The 17,704-nt window shown below is 36.7% G+C and overlaps 1 protein-coding gene across 1 annotated transcript in view; it reads left to right on the top strand.

Moving 5' to 3' along the window:
• PLPPR5 (phospholipid phosphatase related 5) overlaps nucleotides 1-17,704 on the top strand; it is a 112,646-nt gene that overhangs the window by 28,087 nt on the left and 66,855 nt on the right. The window contains exons 2-3 of the mRNA XM_033094074.1: nucleotides 8,602-8,734; nucleotides 11,892-12,142. Of these exons, the coding sequence (XP_032949965.1) occupies nucleotides 8,602-8,734; nucleotides 11,892-12,142 (384 nt within the window). The remainder of the gene's footprint in view (nucleotides 1-8,601; nucleotides 8,735-11,891; nucleotides 12,143-17,704) is intronic.

Raw genomic sequence — 17,704 nt, 5'->3', positions numbered from 1 at the left:
ACCGGAAGAAGATGGCCTCAAGGGAAAGATCTGTATGATGGATTTGAAATTGCAAGGAATACTATTTCTGCTTTCCCAGGCAGAGCTGTCACATCAAAAGCCTATTTTCGTGAAAAGGACAGTGTTACCCAGAGTATCCCGGATTTAGTCTATTGAATGCATATTCCCTTAATGCGGGTAGGGCACTTGAAGGTGACAACTAATAAATCAGGCCTGTTGTACAGCAGAAACATATTTGGTATAGAAGAAATCTCAACCGTACAGCAACATAGATTTTCTGAACAAGAAAAAATATATAGAAAAGAAAAAAAGGTAGAATTCCTGTCTACCATGAGACAGTAATGCAGAGCTACTATGCTGGCCCAGGTCCCTAGATTATTCTCTTGTGATTCAATTGCCAGCAGATACCCTAAGGCAGTCCAGTGGCAAAAGTCTGGCTCTTCTGTACCAGAGGAAAGGAATGTTCTTCTTTCTTAGCCACAGATCAGAAAGGTCAGGTGAATCCTACTGTCTCTCCCTGGCCACTTTCTGCTGTACAAATATATCTCAAAATACTACTTAAATGCCTTTTTATTTCCCACCTGTGTCACTCTTCAGAGCAATATTCTTCTCTCTCATTGTGTGAATTAGTACTTGTTCTCTTCTTTTAAACATTCTTCTCTCCTCTTCCTAATAACCAGGGAACTGGTGAATGAGTTCGTTGTCACTTAATCAAACCTTTCTCAGCTTATTTTTTCTTTCTGAAGAGCCCTAATTCTTTTATCCAAATATCATATATAGCAATATCAGCTAATTCTTCCTAAATGTGAATTCTGTGATCTGAAAGGGAAGAAGATTTTTGCTTTTACTTTCTCTCCCTGGATTTTCTGGTATACAAGCTTTATCGGATATTTAGGACTGTCCCTAGAATATATATTTCTAAGATCAAATAAGTTTAGGAAACCCTGGGCTGTAAAGTTAACAGAATTCTTTAACAGATTGTCACGCTTTTGGTCATGGAGGAAAGCTAACTGGGAGGAAATTACACTCTTAAATGCAGAAGAAGTTTAACTGCCAGACTTTCTTCCTAAAGTAAAACAAAATAATGAAACATTATAATGTCAAGTTGAACTCCAGAACTGGATTGCATGGAGTTGAGTCCTGACTTTATGATTTATTAGCTGAATGACCTTATCTAAGTTACATAATCTCTCTGTGCTTTAGTGTCCTCCTCTAGAAAATGAAGACAGTAAAATAATGTCATCACAGGGCAACTAAGTAATTAGGAATTTTGATGTGCTAATATGCATTGTGAATCTCTAGGAGAGGTTAGAGTTTGTAACTTTTAGCTGTTTCTTTTTTCTTTTTTTTTTGATCAGGAAACCTGCCCCCCACTCCCACCCCCACCACCAAAGAACCCAACACTTATCCTGCTGAACATAGTTTTAGAAGCACTGACATAGGGGCATTTAATTACTTGTGCTTCAAAGGCTCGTTTCTAAAAAATCCATTATCTCAAAGTCCCAAGAATATTTAAATTCTATCATGTTGCTTTTTTATTGTTGATAAAGAACACAGGAAATTAATTCAAACATGTATTTTGGAAGAGCTGGAAAATAAGCTACTAACCTATATACTTTTATTGCTTATTAAGTTTTTATTAATTATGAGTTAGGTCTTTTGAGGAATGACAGGTACATTATAACAGTTCTGGCCTATAATAGGTTTATGAACATGGAGAATTTGACCTTAGATATTAAAATTAAGAAAAACTACAAGTATGCAAAATGAGTTTGTATTACAGTGCTCTTATAATTCATTTTTCTTACAGCTTATGTTCACTACATTTATATGAATGATTGGGCAAAGTGTGAGGATCATGTAAAGTTTAATTAGGAGCATTCCTTTTAATTAGGGAAGTTTTTAAATGGTTTTCACAAGCTTCTCATCATTAAAAACAGAATGTCCACAGCTTGTAAATCCCGTGTTTCCCCGAAAATAAGGCCTAGGTGGACAATCAGCTGTAATGTGTCTTTTGGAGCAAAAATTAATATAAGACCCGGTCTATATAATATTATATTACACCTGATCTTATGTTATAGTATATACTATAGTAAAATACAGTATATATCTTATAGTAAAATAAAAATGGGTCTTATATTAATTTTTGCTCCAAAAGACGCATTAGAACTGGTTATCCGGCTCAGTCTTATTTTCGGGGAAACGCAGTCTGTGCTTTTGTTGTTAGGCAGACCATGCCTCCTTTCTCTGTACCTCATACTGCTCTCCTCAACCCCCACCCCAACACACATGTGCACTCCAAGGTTAGTGTTAGGACTTTCACACTGTATAATCTTATCAGATTACTCTATTATCCTATCCCAGATTCCTTTACCACAAGCTCTGACCCATCGCAGTTCTGAGTTGGACAGAACCTTCAAGGTCATCTAATAATCGCTAAAATTTGTGTAGTGCTCACTCTGTACTGCTCCTCTTCTAAGAATTTTATAACCATTAACTCATTTAATCCTCATAACACCCCGTGATGGCATTGCTTCTATTATTTTTATTTTGTACATGAGGACACGGAGGCAACGAGACTTACCTGAGGTCATTCAGCTAATAAGAGGTAAAGCCAGCCTCAACCACACGCCGTCAGGCTCTAGAGTCCACACTCACTGCACTGCCTTGGAGAGACAAGTGTGCCTTTCCAGTGCCTAGAACACACATTCCCATTACTACCGCTCCATCCTGTGCTGTCTGGTCCTCAGGTCCTGTGGGGTTAACACTGACCACGCTGCTTAGATGGGCTTGAAGAAGACTGGATCCCTTTTTGCAAGAGTGTTGCAGAAAGGAATACCACCTTTGGTCACTCGAATACTCAGTCTTCAGTCAGCACTTACGCCTTATCTCACCCCTTCCTTATTCATTCACTAGTATTATTTGCAAATGTGTCTGTATTGACAGGTAAGTTGTACTTTCCTTTGATGGTCTCTTGCATTGCAGCCATAGTGAGAAGTGCAGTCCACTCCAAACCTTAGAAAGAATGTGACCTGCCGGCATGCTGATCATTGAGTACCTTGTCAGGACACCTCATCTCTCTAAATCTCACTTAAAACATCTGGAAAGTGAGAGTGTTGGATTTCTTTATATTTTACATTTCATTTCATTTCTCCTTCTATAATCCCACCCTTCAGTACAATGCCTAGAATAGCTCTTTGTATTAAGTATTTGTATCTAAGTATTAAGTACAACTACTTAATAATTATTTGTTCAAATGAATATCTTTTAGAGTATCCCTGAAAAATTTAAAACGTAGTAATCAGAAGTTTTAGACCCCTTGACATATCCTGTAGAGAGCTTGGGGGTTTATTAAAACACAGATGTCTGGACCCCAGACCCAGAGTTTCTGAGTCAGTTGGTCTGGGACTAGGCCTGAGGATTTGCATTTCCATCAAGATCCCAGGTGGTGCTGGTCTGAGGCCCACATGAGAACCATTGTCCATAGAGTGCTCTCAGAAAAGAACTATACCTTTCCTCTCATTTCCCAATTAAAAATAATTTAATAAGCTTGTCCCACCCAGTGGTTGGGTTGATAGCTTCATGTGTTTCTTCTCCCTACGATCTGCATTTTAAAAGTAGTCTCTTAGAAGCTGCAAACCTTAACTCAAAGGAACAAATCCAATTCTTGACCTCAGGTTCTTTTATCTAAGGTGCCTTCACTAACACTGTCCTCTCCCTGGGGGGTGTTGGGCCTCCTGGTGGGGGCCACACACCCACAATCTTTCCCACTGCTAGTACCATGTAAAGGTAAGAGCATGGGTTTGTGAGGTGGACTGCCTTGGGTTTCAGAGACTGGTTCCTCACTCTATACCCAACCCTAGGCAGATTACTTTATCTGTGCTTTATTGTCTTTATCTGTAACTGGAATTTAATAATACCTACTTCACAGTGTTGTTTTAAAGATTAAATTGGTAACTATTTGCAAAGCACTTAGAAGTTGCTAAAAATTAGTAAATGCCATGTTACTTTTTAAAAATCTTTTTCCCCAGCTTTATTGAGATATAATTGACATGTAATATTAGGTAAGTTTAAGGTGTACAATGTGTTGATTTGATACATGTATGAATTGCAAAATGATTATTATCACCATACCTTTAGCTCACATCTCCATCACGTCACGTGTGTGGTGAGAACATTTAAGATCTACTCTTAATAATATTTGACTTTATAATACAGTATTATTAGCTACAATTGCCATGCTGTACATTAGATCCCCAGAATTTTTATTAATCTTATAACTGGGACTTTGTGCCCTTTCATGAATCTCTCTCCATTTCCCCTCCCCACCCCAACCCCTGGTAACCACCACTGTGTTCTACTTCCTTTTTCTTTTAAATTCCACATATAAGTGGTATCATGCAGTATTTGTCTTTCTCTGCTTGATTTATTTCACTTAGCATAATAAGCATAATGCCCTCAAGGTTGTTGCAAATGGCAGGAATTTCTTCTTTCTTATGGCTGAATAGTATTCCATTGTACTCGTGTATGTACCACATCGTCCTTATCCGTTCATCCATAGGCGGACACTAAGGTTGTTTCTGCATCTTAGCTATTGTGAATAATGCTGCAGATATCTCTTCAATATCCTAATTTCAGTTTCTTTGGATAAACACTCCAAAGTGGGATTTCTGGATCATATGGTAGTTTTATTTTTAAATTTTAAGGAACCTCCATACTATTTTCCACAGTGGCTGCACCGATTCACATTCTTACCAAGAGTGCACAAGGGTTCCCTTTCTTCCACACACTCACCATCACTTATCTCCTGTATTTTTGATAATAGCTGTGCTAATAGGTGTCAGGTGATAGCTCATTGTGGTTTTGATTTGCATTTCCCTGATGATTAGTGATGTTGAGCATGTTTCATGTGCCTGTTAACAGTTTGTATGTCTTCTTTGGAAAACTGTCCATTCAGTTCCTTTGCCCATTTTTTTATAGGGCTGTTTGCTTTTTTGCTGTTGAGTTGTACGATTTCTTTATATATTTTGGATATGAACTCCTTATCAGATACATGACTTGCATAGATTTTCTTCCATTCCATAAGCTGCCTTTTCGTTTTGTTTCTTTTGCTGTGCAGAAGCTTTAAGTTAGTATTTATTACATGTTATATGTTTCCTAAATTTGCCTCTCAGGGTCTCATCTTCATGCTTTCTATCATGGCTGAATACCACCTCAACTGTCATTTATTTATTTTTCTTTGAATAAATCCACTTTATTAACAAATTATTACAAAAGAAAACATCATTACCATAAATGGAATACCAACATGACTTGGTAAATAGAAAGTAACCATAAAATGAATACAGTGAAAAACCAATGTTTTATGATTCTAGCTGGTTATTGTTTTCTGCTGAAGACTCTGAGCCTGAGACTTGCTCTCTCTTTATTAAAAGCAGGGAAATCAGCCAGTTCTAGCTGCTGTAACAAATAAACCCCCACGTTCCCCTGGTTTCATACATTAGAGTTTAACTTTCACTCCTATAGTGCAGGGCTGCTGACTGAGGGATTTTGGCTCCTTCCACCTTCAGGCCCAGATCACTCTGCTTCCGGCCAGCAGATGGGGGACAAGAACATGGAGAAGACACCCCTGGTTTTTTCCCTCTGGTCTGAAACTGACACACTTTGTTCATCCTAGCATTCCTTTGGTGTAAGGTCACCTGCAAGCAGGTGTGTAGGGAATGTTGGTCCCGGCTAGGTAACACTTCCAATGGCAACTTTGTAGTATGGAAATGACAATGCAAGTTTTTGTGGTTAGATTATGAAGTATATACAGCTACAGAAAAACATAACCCTAGTTTCTTAACTGCTGGGAGGGATTGTGCAACAATTGTATCACTAAATGTATTACTTCTTCAGTTCAATTAATTCTCCTCGCTTCTAACCTCCATTCCATTCAGAAACTTAATAAACAATTGTGTTGCTTAGCAAGGGTGCTGAAATTAATAAACAAGTATGCACAAAAGAAACGTTAGTTTCTCTGTACCATGACACAAAGTTAATGAGATAATACCCAGTGTAGGTTTTTACCTCTTTGTATAGCTTAGAACTTCCCTTGATTAGCTTGAAATTGATGATGGGACATGAACTCTCTCTCTATGTGTGTCTTTATAATCACCAAACTAGTACAATGTGCTTGATATGAACTTAAATATAAATTCCATACCCTCCAACATTTAAAATTTTAAGTGTGTTCCGTGACTATACTTTTACAGACTAAAATTGCTTTTCGGATATTATTTCACACATCTGAAGCATATGAGACACAGGCTAAGTACCATCACGCTGATTGCATGACCTCTACTGCTCCTTGACATCTGAAATGGTTTTCTTGTACCAACATCAAACCAAGGATGCATGGACATTTTTGAGTCACCATCAGATGAAGGAGAGAGGAATTTTTAACTGGCTTTTTATTAATGAAAACATGAATATTTGGAGTTTGATGTTTGATGAAAGTTTACAATGATTTTACCTTCCTGGAAAATTTTACTTCATAATTTCATCATTAAGAAATATAATAGTGTTCAGCCTCTGGGAGTTGAGGTATGACAGCAATATTTGCTCATAACTGACATTCATACACTTATACTTAAGGATTTATGGTTTACACCTGCATTTTTGTAGGTTGTGATTTCATCAATAAGATGAGGCTTTTTATTCACTGCCAAACAGAGTAACGGATAAGACATAGGACCGTATACCACATCTGTCCTCAAAGACAGGATGGAAACATGGATGGGCCATTTTGGAAGAGGGGGGGTTGTATAGGTCCAGCTTAATAAGCAAGATAGGTAGGGCTCAAGGGGATTCATAGTGACAACACTACGTTCAACAAAGCATAATGGAATAACTCAGTGAGAACATGGGGTATAATAGGGAACACGGGACTCCAGTTTGGGGAGGTCTGTGGAGTGTAGGCTGGGTGAGGTTCAGGATCACAACTCTTGCCTCCACGGACAAAGACTATCAGGTTACAGTTGGGAGGGGACTGTGACTCAAGGGACAGCACAGTTGCTCAGACACAACCCTGGCTGGGTAGGTGAAGCGGTGAGGGCCTTTTGGTATCAGCTCCTGAGCCCTTGACTGGCATCTTATCACCGTCCACACAGGTTGAATTTTGGCAGAGGGAGAGTCGGGGTGGGATGAGGTTTGTGAGCCCAGAAGGAAGCTGGAAGGCAGATGTAAGAATGAAGTGAGAGTTGACAGCTGTGTACTTACTGTGCCAGCCTACACTGTCTCTACCAATAGAGTACCCACCCCTCGCCTTTTTCTTTTATGTCCTAATACCTAGTGAATGGAAAGCTTTTGCTAAGGTGGAGGAGGAGTGCCTCCTATGAACAGCTGCCCTGTGAGATATCAGTTGGGTCTTCCCACCAGGACAGGTGTACACCTTCCCCATGTCCTCACTCTCTGTAGAAATTGGAGCTGTGGCAGGCAGGAGGAGGGGCCACATTCCTTCTCAGTAGATCTCAGTTCACACTTCATCACCTCAGCTCTCTCTGGAAACAGCTTTCATTTATTCAAGGAAAACTACGAAGTGACAAAGCTTTTAGCATCCCCATCTTTGGCTTCTGTGCCATTGCACTGTCAGGTTTCCCCCTCTCCCACTCCCAGAAGAGAAAGCAAACCAATTATGTTCTTTACCTGAGGATGGCTTTGGAAATCTAATGAAAATGGTAGCCAGTGACTCCAGATTACAAACCCTTTCTTTGTAATGGTGGACAAATGACCAAACCATCAGGTCTTCAGTTCTACATAACAACTAAGGTATGCAGAGGAAGCATGAGGAAATTTCAATGAAAACAGAATCTCAACGAAATGATGGCAGAGTTAGAATAGGTGATGAGAAGCTCTTTTAGTCTTTGTGGGAAGCTGGCATGTATGTCAGAAGGATTAGGAAAGTCTTTTTCTGTACTTTGTTCTCTTATACCTGGAGACCCCAGGAGTTGAGAAGGTCCTTATGAGGTGCTTTGTGTCCCAGCACCTTCCCCTTAAAACTATAAAAATGCTACGAATGTGGTGGAGCTCCAGGGTGTACCCTGGGCATTGAGGAGTATGAGTGGGGAGCAGGGTCTGACCTGGAAAAGTTGGAGGCAAAGCTTACAAATTCTAGGCTGAATCTGTGGTCAAAACAGGTCTGATCTCGAATTCAGATTCTGGCTACTCTAGGGAATTGTTCTGATTTCTATGGCAGAGTCAAATTTAAACAAGATGCAATTACTGAAAAATAAAACATGGAATTCAGTTACATACCAAAAAATAAGTGAGTGCTTCCTTAAAGAAAAGATCCTTTGTATGTTTCATTTTTAATGAAGTCGTTTAGAAGACATTTGTATTCATAATTTATCAGCTTAATACTCCCTTGAATTGAGAGAAATCTGGGTTATATACATACGAATAAGTTATAATAAAAGGGTTTGGTTAAGCAAATATGGTTCCGTTTTATCTGAGATCTTTACTACTCAAAGAAGCTGCTTTTGTATTTTTTTTTAAATAAAAATATTCTTCATTTATACTGGTTACATTCTAATGTTCTTTAACCTTTTATTTCCTTGCAAGATGATAGTTGGAGAAACTGCTGTGTTTTGCCTACAACTAGCCACAAGGGATTTTGAAAACCAGGAGAAAACTATTTTAACTGGAGACTGTTGCTATATAAATCCACTGGTGCGGCGAACTGTACGATTTCTAGGTATGTGTCCATTGAATTGTTTTTATTGTTGCTGAAACAATGTGTATAAGCTAACCTTTAAAACAGCCAACATTTTAACTGTATGCAAATATTAGATTATATTTACTTTGAAACATTTTAACTTAGTTTTAAAAATAGACATTGCATTTTACGTTCTCTCTCAAATTATAAGACTCCAGTTGTCATTTCTGTATTAAGGGAAAAAGAACATCAAACTTGGATGTTTAATATTCTTTAAGTAACTAAAAATTGCATAATTAAAATAAACGATTTACTGTATTTATGAAATTTCAGAAACAATGCTTGGGGAGAAATGATAATCTAGTTAGATTGTTGAGCATCATGAAGGACAAGAAAAGTAGCTTGGTAAATAAATGTTGTATTTATTTCTCACTCCATGCACTACTTCTAAGCTGGTATTTTTTTTTTTTTTTTTGTCAACAAAAATGTATTAATTTTTTAGAGGACAAGATTTAATGATACTTTAACTTTCAACCTCAAATTCTAGCACTAGTGCATATGAACATTGATAGATTAGTGAAAATCATCTTAATTCAATAGAAACTTGACAAATAAATTTAATATAAATTATTATCTCCTGGATTTATCAAATAAAAAAGTATGTATATACTAACATTTAATATAAATTCTGATCAGTATTAAAATAAAAATTAAGGATATTGTAATCTTTCAATATATTTCTCATACTGATAGGATCAAGTTGAAGACTTTTAGGTATTATGTATAGATCATCTAATCTATATATAAACTCACATAAAGACACATCAAATGTCATTGTGCCTTTAAATCTCTCTGAAGACAAAAGGTCTTCATATCTAAGACTGTTCTTTCTATTGTCATCAAGTTATACATTTCGAAAGCCATCATGTATACATATTGAAGGGATAACTTTTATGTGAAACTTTAAAAATTTTATTTTTTTTCCACTTGCATCCATACTGTGTTCTCAACACATTTGTCTTTGCATGGGAGTCATTTAATAACAAAATAAGCAGTAAGGTACTCAGAACTAAAAATGATGAAATTCACACTTTCCTAAATGCTGTTAAGTAAATTATATTACGCCTACTTAAGTAAAATATTTTTTTCTGCATTTGCACACATATTTATAAAGAATTTATGGCACAAAGTAAGTGTATTTTAAGTCTCTGCATGTTTCTTACTTCTTATATAATTCTATAAAATATTGAGGAGTGCTTCATTTGTTTCTTGTTCCCTTGTTTATTATTATTTGGATTTTCTGATTTGTTATAATAAAATGGGAAGCTCGTAAGCAAAGCATTACTTCATAGTAGGACATCACTCTTTACAGTGACTTTTCCCCTGGACATCTAGCCAATCAGTGGATACAGTCATGGGAATCTCATTTTAATAAGTCTCTTTGTAGTCAACTACAGTATTGGCCTGGGGCCTGATGCACTGACATTTTCATTGTAAAGCGTATTTGGGAACTTTACAAGCATCAGACATTTCCATATCCTCATCAAATATTTCTCTCTATTTTAAACAGAAAAACTTATTACACCAGATAAAAAGGATAGTTTGTTTAAATAAAATGAGTACATCTTAGCCTAGATTTCAAGGAGTAGAGATGAATACATCATTTCAGTTCCCGGGCTAGGCCATAATGTTTGGAAGGAGAGGCTGTGTATGTGAACATTTTATTGGGCTCCATTGTCTTTCATTTCTTTGCCTCACCCAAATTTCTGCTTTTGATAACATTTACTTGTATGACTCAAGGAATGCTGGTTAAGAAGTAAAGAAAGGGCTTTTGATTATTTCCTTTAAAATTTTTTTAGATACAGAGAGAACTAAGGTCCTTGTGTCATTGCCATTTCATACTCATAATTTTGCTTTGTGCAGTGTGCATGAACCTTTTATGATTTTACATAATATTTTAAAAATTAAAGGATAGCCATGCATCTATCTAATGCTGGAAAATTATTTGATCCTGCACAAATTTCCTGGTGATTTATTGCACAATAGCCAATAATTATGTAAAGCCTTAGGAAACAAACAATCCAGAAATATATGATGACTAAGAAGAAAAACATCTAATTATTATAATAGCATTATATGACATTTTAATCAACCAACTATTTGGGAAGTATTATTTTGTTATAGTTTTAAAATGTCCTGATAGATTTTATTTCCCCAAATTATAAAAGAATGGATTTCTTTCAATTAATACCACAACCTTGAAGGTTATATATCTAAGTTTAACTGAAAAGGATGCCAAAGAATGTATTTTGTCTACCCTACCTAGGTAGAAAAATAAGTTTTGGCAACAATGACCAATAACTTTGAATTTAGAAAATGTTTTTGGTATTTGAGTAAACTGGCAAGTTCCTTACAAAAGGGAGGAAAAAGATCTACGTACTTAATTTTATACCTTTAGGTAACCAAAGCAAGTAAGTTTTAAATACTGTGAAGATAATTGAAAAATTATAATTTTGATTGCTTTATTGTTTATTAAATTGTCCAAAATTTGATAAATTAAATAAAGTGGGACTAAGTTACTAGCTGTTATGTGACTTTTAAAAAATGTGTTTCTGAAAGCAATGTAGAGATTGATCTGAGAACATTCTGCTTTACTTAAGATTTTTCATGATATTTAAAGGAAGACTGATGGCATTGGATTTTGTTGCTAATTGGCACCTCCAGCAGTTAGTATCAGTCGGAATGGGTTTACGAGGCATAATCAAAGGGAGACAACTGCTTAGCTTTATGTTAGTAAGATAAAATATAAAAAAATATTTTCAAAATAGGGAAAAATAAAGATTGCTAACATTAGCAGAAGGTGATAGACTGAACCTTCACTAGGGAAACATGTCTCCATTTAAAAAATCACATTACTCAAACATAGTCTTAGAATGTATCTTCTTTTATCTTGAGTCTCATAAACCTGCCATGCATAAAAATGTAGCCAGTGGTAGACAGCTCAATATGTTAAATAATTTAACACTCCCACCACTCCAGAAAGCAAAATGACTAGAAAGGAGTGAAATGGAAGGAACCATATGTATATATGTATGTATGAACTATTTTAAAGTTTCTAAAATATTTCCATGCTGGCTTATTGTAAACTGAAATACAAAAAATCCATAGAGTTAAAATGGTATGTTTTCTTCCCCAGGAATTTACACATTTGGGCTGTTTGCTACAGATATCTTTGTAAATGCTGGACAAGTAGTTACAGGGAATCTGGCTCCACATTTCCTCGCCCTGTGTAAGCCCAACTATACAGCGCTTGGATGTCAGCAGTATACACAGTTCATCAGTGGGGAAGAGGCTTGCACAGGCAACCCGGATCTCATCATGAGAGCAAGGAAAACGTTTCCATCCAAAGAAGCGGCTCTCAGTGTCTATGCAGCTATGTATCTGACAGTAAGTAAGGATTATAAACCAGTTTTAGTCTGTCTTTCTGTTACTCTCCCAATGTAGAAATCATTTCTTTCAGCCATATGGAAATCATATTAACTGCTTTCTGTAGGCCATTTAATTTATTTTTAATAATAACTGTTTGTACTGTGAATAAATTAAGCCAGTTGACTCTCATGAGATTATGTGTGGGTAGTTACTTGTATTAAAAAATATAGCCATTAGCATTTCCATTTGAGAATATGTTTGTCTTCATATTAAATAGGGCTTAATGGAAACAAATTTGTCCTGTGGTAGTCCCCACAAACTTGTAATAGCACAATTAAGAGAACTATCCAGGCCTCTTAGGTGTTTACTGAAGCTCTAATATTCTCTGGTGGGGGTGAGAGAAGGGGCACTCTTTTTCTAGAAAGTTCTTTTATTATTGGTAACTATATCATCATAGTATCTCAACTAGTGTTTTACTATTTTCTTGTAGAGCTAACCAAAATGTCTTTAGGTTATATTTTTTTCCTTGATTCTTGAATATTTGCCATCATTTTAGTCATAAGAGTCAGGTCCAAAGCATAGCTGTCTTAGGACCTGTAGGCAGAAGTGAGTGCTCTCGGTTGAGTGCATTATTGATCTTCAGAAGTAGAGAGAAGGGTGGCCTTGGCAGGCAGCTCCAGACCCCAACATTCCCGTCTTCAGCCTTTCCCTCTGTCACCAGGATCTGCCTTGCAGCTGTGGGATTGGACTCCAAAAGCGTGCTCTGTAGGCTTTCCCATAGCTACAGTAAGAAGTTCAGAGACCTTAAAAGTCTTTTGGGGTTCTCCTTTCCAATGGTGCCAATAGCTACATCCTTCTGATTTCAACTTATTGACAAGGGAGCTCAGGACCGATCTGAAACCAAATTTGATCACTTCTAATGACTTGAAAAAAACTCGGAATTATTTTTACCCTCAAAGAGCTATTCAATTATGGAAACATTTTTCATGTTCCTAATCCATGTGTGTCAGATTATCTCTAAAAAGCAGAGAGAATAAACAGTGGTACCCTGTGAAACCTCTACCTGAGATTGGAAATAAAGATTATTTTTAAAAAGGACAATTTAGAAGGAGAAATATAGCATATATAAATAGTGGCAGGTAATTTTGGAGGTCTGAAGTATATGCATTGGAACATTTTAAAAGTTTTTAAGACAAGCTAATTCTATCCCTCACTGACTGGACTTTCTAAAAATCCCATCAAGAAAACTCAGAAAGTTAAGGATCAAATCCTATTCTATCCATTTTCTCTTCCACTGTCTTCTGACTTCTGTGCAATTTATCAGTTACAACTCCCTTCTTGCCTCTCAATCTGCACCCAACTCTCCTCTAATTTCCCCTGATTTCCTTAAACGACTAGTTTTGCTTTCTGTTTCACATTCTCAGACTTGATATGAAGTCTGCTAACCCGTGCATTTTGTTTCCTATTCACTAAATTTCTTGACTACATGTTCTGCCTCTCCTAGAATATGAAAAAGCATTCAGCCTTAAAATGACTATTTAAAACTCGAGGGAATCGGAAGTCATAAAATACTTCTCATTCATTGTCATCACATTTAAATCTAATGTTTATGTTTGTACCTGAGTATGAATTGCAAATATATCTACATATACATATGTGATCAAGCCAATGAGTTGAGACAAATTCCAGAATATTCTCTGATCCCAAAAACTGTTACATGATTATACAGATTTTGCTGTGTAACCAAGGTTTACAATAGTGGTGAATATGCTAGTGTAGTAAAATACTTGGTCTTTTTATTCTGCCAACATGGTGTTTTCAAAGGCATTGGTGTGGGAGAAGACATTATCCTTTTGTGTAACGGGAAAAGCTTACTATCTTGTCTTGCCCCTGGTCTGCTGGCATTTGTTTTAGCACCTTTTTACCTATTTGTTTTGCATCTTACTTGCAGGCATTTATTTAGGGAACATCTTAATTATAAACCATACTGTTCTAGTCTTTAAAAAAGACTTGGAGATGTTCACAACAAGAATTTCATTATTATTATAGCAAACATTTATTGAGCATTTGCTATGTGTTAGGTACTAAGTGCTGCACTTTTACTAATTTATTTAATATACTACAAATTCTTATTTACGTGTTATTAAAATTTATTCTTTATTTATTATTATTTATGTAATAATTTATTATTTGTACTAATTTATTGAGTTCTCATAATAGCTCTTTGAAGTATGTACTTTTATTACACATATGCCCATTTTACAGATGAGGACAGACAAAGTGAAATAACGTGCCCAAATCCATAGAACCACAAATTTTCCTGGCTAACTGATTCCAAATATTCCAGAGAGGGAATTGTTAAATCATATTGCCCTAACGTGTACGTGGTCAGCTTAATTCCTCCCTGCTTCTGCATCTTCTCAGCATCTGTAAAGATTCAGATGGTAGATACGTTTAGAGAAGAAACATTTATTAACACTCCAGCACTCGGAAATCTTCTATCATTAAACAGTGGTTCAGTTGAAAAATCAGGATTCCTGCCTGTAATTACATTCAAGGGAACCTCTGTCTTTTTAACAATAGATTCTATTCTCTGCTAACTGCTTTTCTCTCTTCTCTACCACCTCTTCGTATGTGTGTGAGTGTGGGTGGCTGCTATGGCAACTCAATATAACTCCTGCTGCAAATGTAGGCATTAGAGTCAGGGTTTGCTGTTAAATTTGAACCTATATACATATATATGTTTTCCCAGCTTTACTAGAGACACCTTGGGAAAACTTTATAATAGAAATGTTGAGGTATTTCAAACTAATACAGTCTCATGAACTGCTTGCCAGAATTTTGATAAGTAGGTAAATTGGGGGAAATACTATATATTCAGTATTCTCTGTGGAAACAAGCTTATTGCTGTATTTTGGTAGAGATATTTGCTTAATGTGGTGTAGGTGTTATAAACATATGTAAACACATAAATAAAAATAAATGAGCCCTATAATGAAGTATGTGAATAAGAACTGATGAATATTTTTCTGATGTTTCTCTTTGTGGATTAGTAAATAAAATTAAGGAACTTGAACTCTCCCTTAACATCTGGCTTTAATTAAAAGTTTGGGGATAATTTGATCACAGAGTTGTTCTATTTTGCTTTACTAAGAAGTTTCAAGGAAAAAAAAGAAAACCCTATGCCTATTTTTGCAAATGCTGTTGGTTTCCCAGGAAAGAAAAATTTATAATTCAGTGTTAAGTTTCATTAGAAGAATATTTAAATTTAGATTTGTGATATTTCTATTCATATAAAATAGGTAAAGTTTTTTTCCAATTAAAGTCAAATGAACTTCAGAGTTGAGAATGAGGAATAATGTTTGGTGCTTTTACAGTTAATATCATGAACCACTGAAACAAGAAGACATAAAATGATCTCGTTAGGTTACTTCCAATTCTGACCTTAGATTTTCTGAAAATGTTAGAAAAGAAAAAAGGAAGGCCTGTTTCCATTATCTGTTGTTGTATAACATACCACCCTAAACCTCAAAACAAGAATTTGTTATCCTAAGAATTCTGTGGGTTGACCTGTAGTTTTTCCTGGTAGTCAATCCTTGCTTCTCTCATGGGATACATATAGTTGACCAGTTGGCTGGGGGTGGACTGAGGTGGGAGAGTGTTAAGTAGCTGGGTCTCTCTCATTCTCAAGAGGTCTTCTCACAAGTGGTTTTCCATGACAGGGTCATAGAGCAGCCTTCCAAGAGGACAGAGGCCCAAGCCTCAAGACACCTCCCAGACTTACCCAACATCCAACATCCAACATCCTCATCCCCACTGCTGTATCTTTGGGTCCAAGCAGATCAAGACCTGCCCAGATGGGGTGGAAAAATACTGTAGACTCTACCTATAGGTGGGAGGCACAGCAAAGTCCTATGGTGAAGAGGAATTTGTAGACATTAAACAATTTACTGCAGTCTTTTCCCAGAATATTAGTGGAAAGCTCTAAAATGTCATTTCCCTGTCTCTTCCTCCACGTTGGTGGCCAGTCATTTGCATCATCCTGCTCTCACTTCCCACACAGTCATCTTTTATAATAAGCTCACAAGTTCCAGTGTGCAGCAGTTACTGCTCTCAGTCTGCCAAGCTGAGATAAATATACACAGACCACTGGTTTCTGTTTGCCCCTCCTTTAATGACTTTTTACCTGATTCTATACAGAGGCATGAGCAGGACCTCATTCTGAAGTACAGGAATTTGGGGAACATGTACCAGTTTACTGGCAGCAATTGATTTCATGAGACTGGTCAGAGACTGTGTTGGGAGGAGAAGGATTTGGGTGCGGGGTGGGGATAAAAAGAAGAGCCCTGGCTTTACGTATATGTCTTCACTGGCTGATGATATTGGTCTGCCATCCGCAAGCCACTCCTCTAATCTCCCTCACTCAGGGGTAGTTTAATGCTGAAATGTATAAGGCCCCTGTGCGCAGATTTCGAATGAGCAAATTTGTGTCCCCTAGATGATAAATCAAGAAGGATTTATTGAGCACGCACTCATAATGGGACTACTATACTATTACTGTGACTGCTGGTGCTACCACCACTATTATCAGTCAATGGACATTTCTCCTGTCAATGTTCAGTGAAGTGTTATTGGTAGGGGTTGATGTACAAAAGGCATCTGTGAAGTGCCCATTGGGTTCCAGTATTTTCACTACCATGGACCCCTATTATAATTTACCCTCTTCCCTTTCCCCCATACTCCTCCATGAACCCCATGTTTTCAAATCGTCTGTATAACATTAATACCTTCCCATCCCAACTTGGGCCCCCATACTAAACAATGGTCCATAATAATACAAATATTAGGCTGTTTTGAAATTGCACACATACAATTATTATAATTGCACAATACAGCTATTACCTAATAAGCAGTAAATGATTAAAAACACATGGATGCTCTGCATCTTTACCTTAACTTTACGTGGCTTCTGTAAATGACCCTATATTTGAGTCCACCTGTGATTGACCTGTGGCTTTATAATAGTGTCGGCTCTCCAGTCGCATCACATACATCCCTGTGTCTCCACACATATCAGAACCGCTAAGCAGAGGTCACCAGTGCTGCCAGCTGACTAAATATAATAGTTCCAGCCAAAAGCAACGCATAATGAATGGCATTCTTGTAGTGCCCATAAGCTTCTCATGGGTAAATACAGTATTCTGTGAGGACCTTTGAAATATTGAAAGATATGTCACAGAATTCCATTAATATTCTGGGGTTTCTCAGGTGTTAGCAAACTCCAGCTTGAGGATTGCTGACAGCATTTGCACATTCTAATTAGGAAAACAGGACTTACTATCATAGGGCAATCTAACACAGGGCTGCATTTGACTTGTGTAGGCCCTCGGTACTTATGTGTGCCTTCATGGACCTCTTCTTCTATTAAAAACAAATACACACACACATTTTACAACCTCATTGCTATAAAAAAATTTATAAATAATATGTATTAAACTTTTTCAACCTAAATGTTCACTTTTTTCCTTCTGATTTTAAAAGAAATTTAAATAGTTTCTGGGTCCCTAGAAGTAGCTTGAG

This window comes from Rhinolophus ferrumequinum, chromosome 22 (genome assembly GCF_004115265.2).
Source record: "Rhinolophus ferrumequinum isolate MPI-CBG mRhiFer1 chromosome 22, mRhiFer1_v1.p, whole genome shotgun sequence".
Lineage (NCBI taxonomy): Eukaryota > Metazoa > Chordata > Mammalia > Chiroptera > Rhinolophidae > Rhinolophus > Rhinolophus ferrumequinum.
This window is presented reverse-complemented; position numbering and strand designations above follow the sequence as displayed.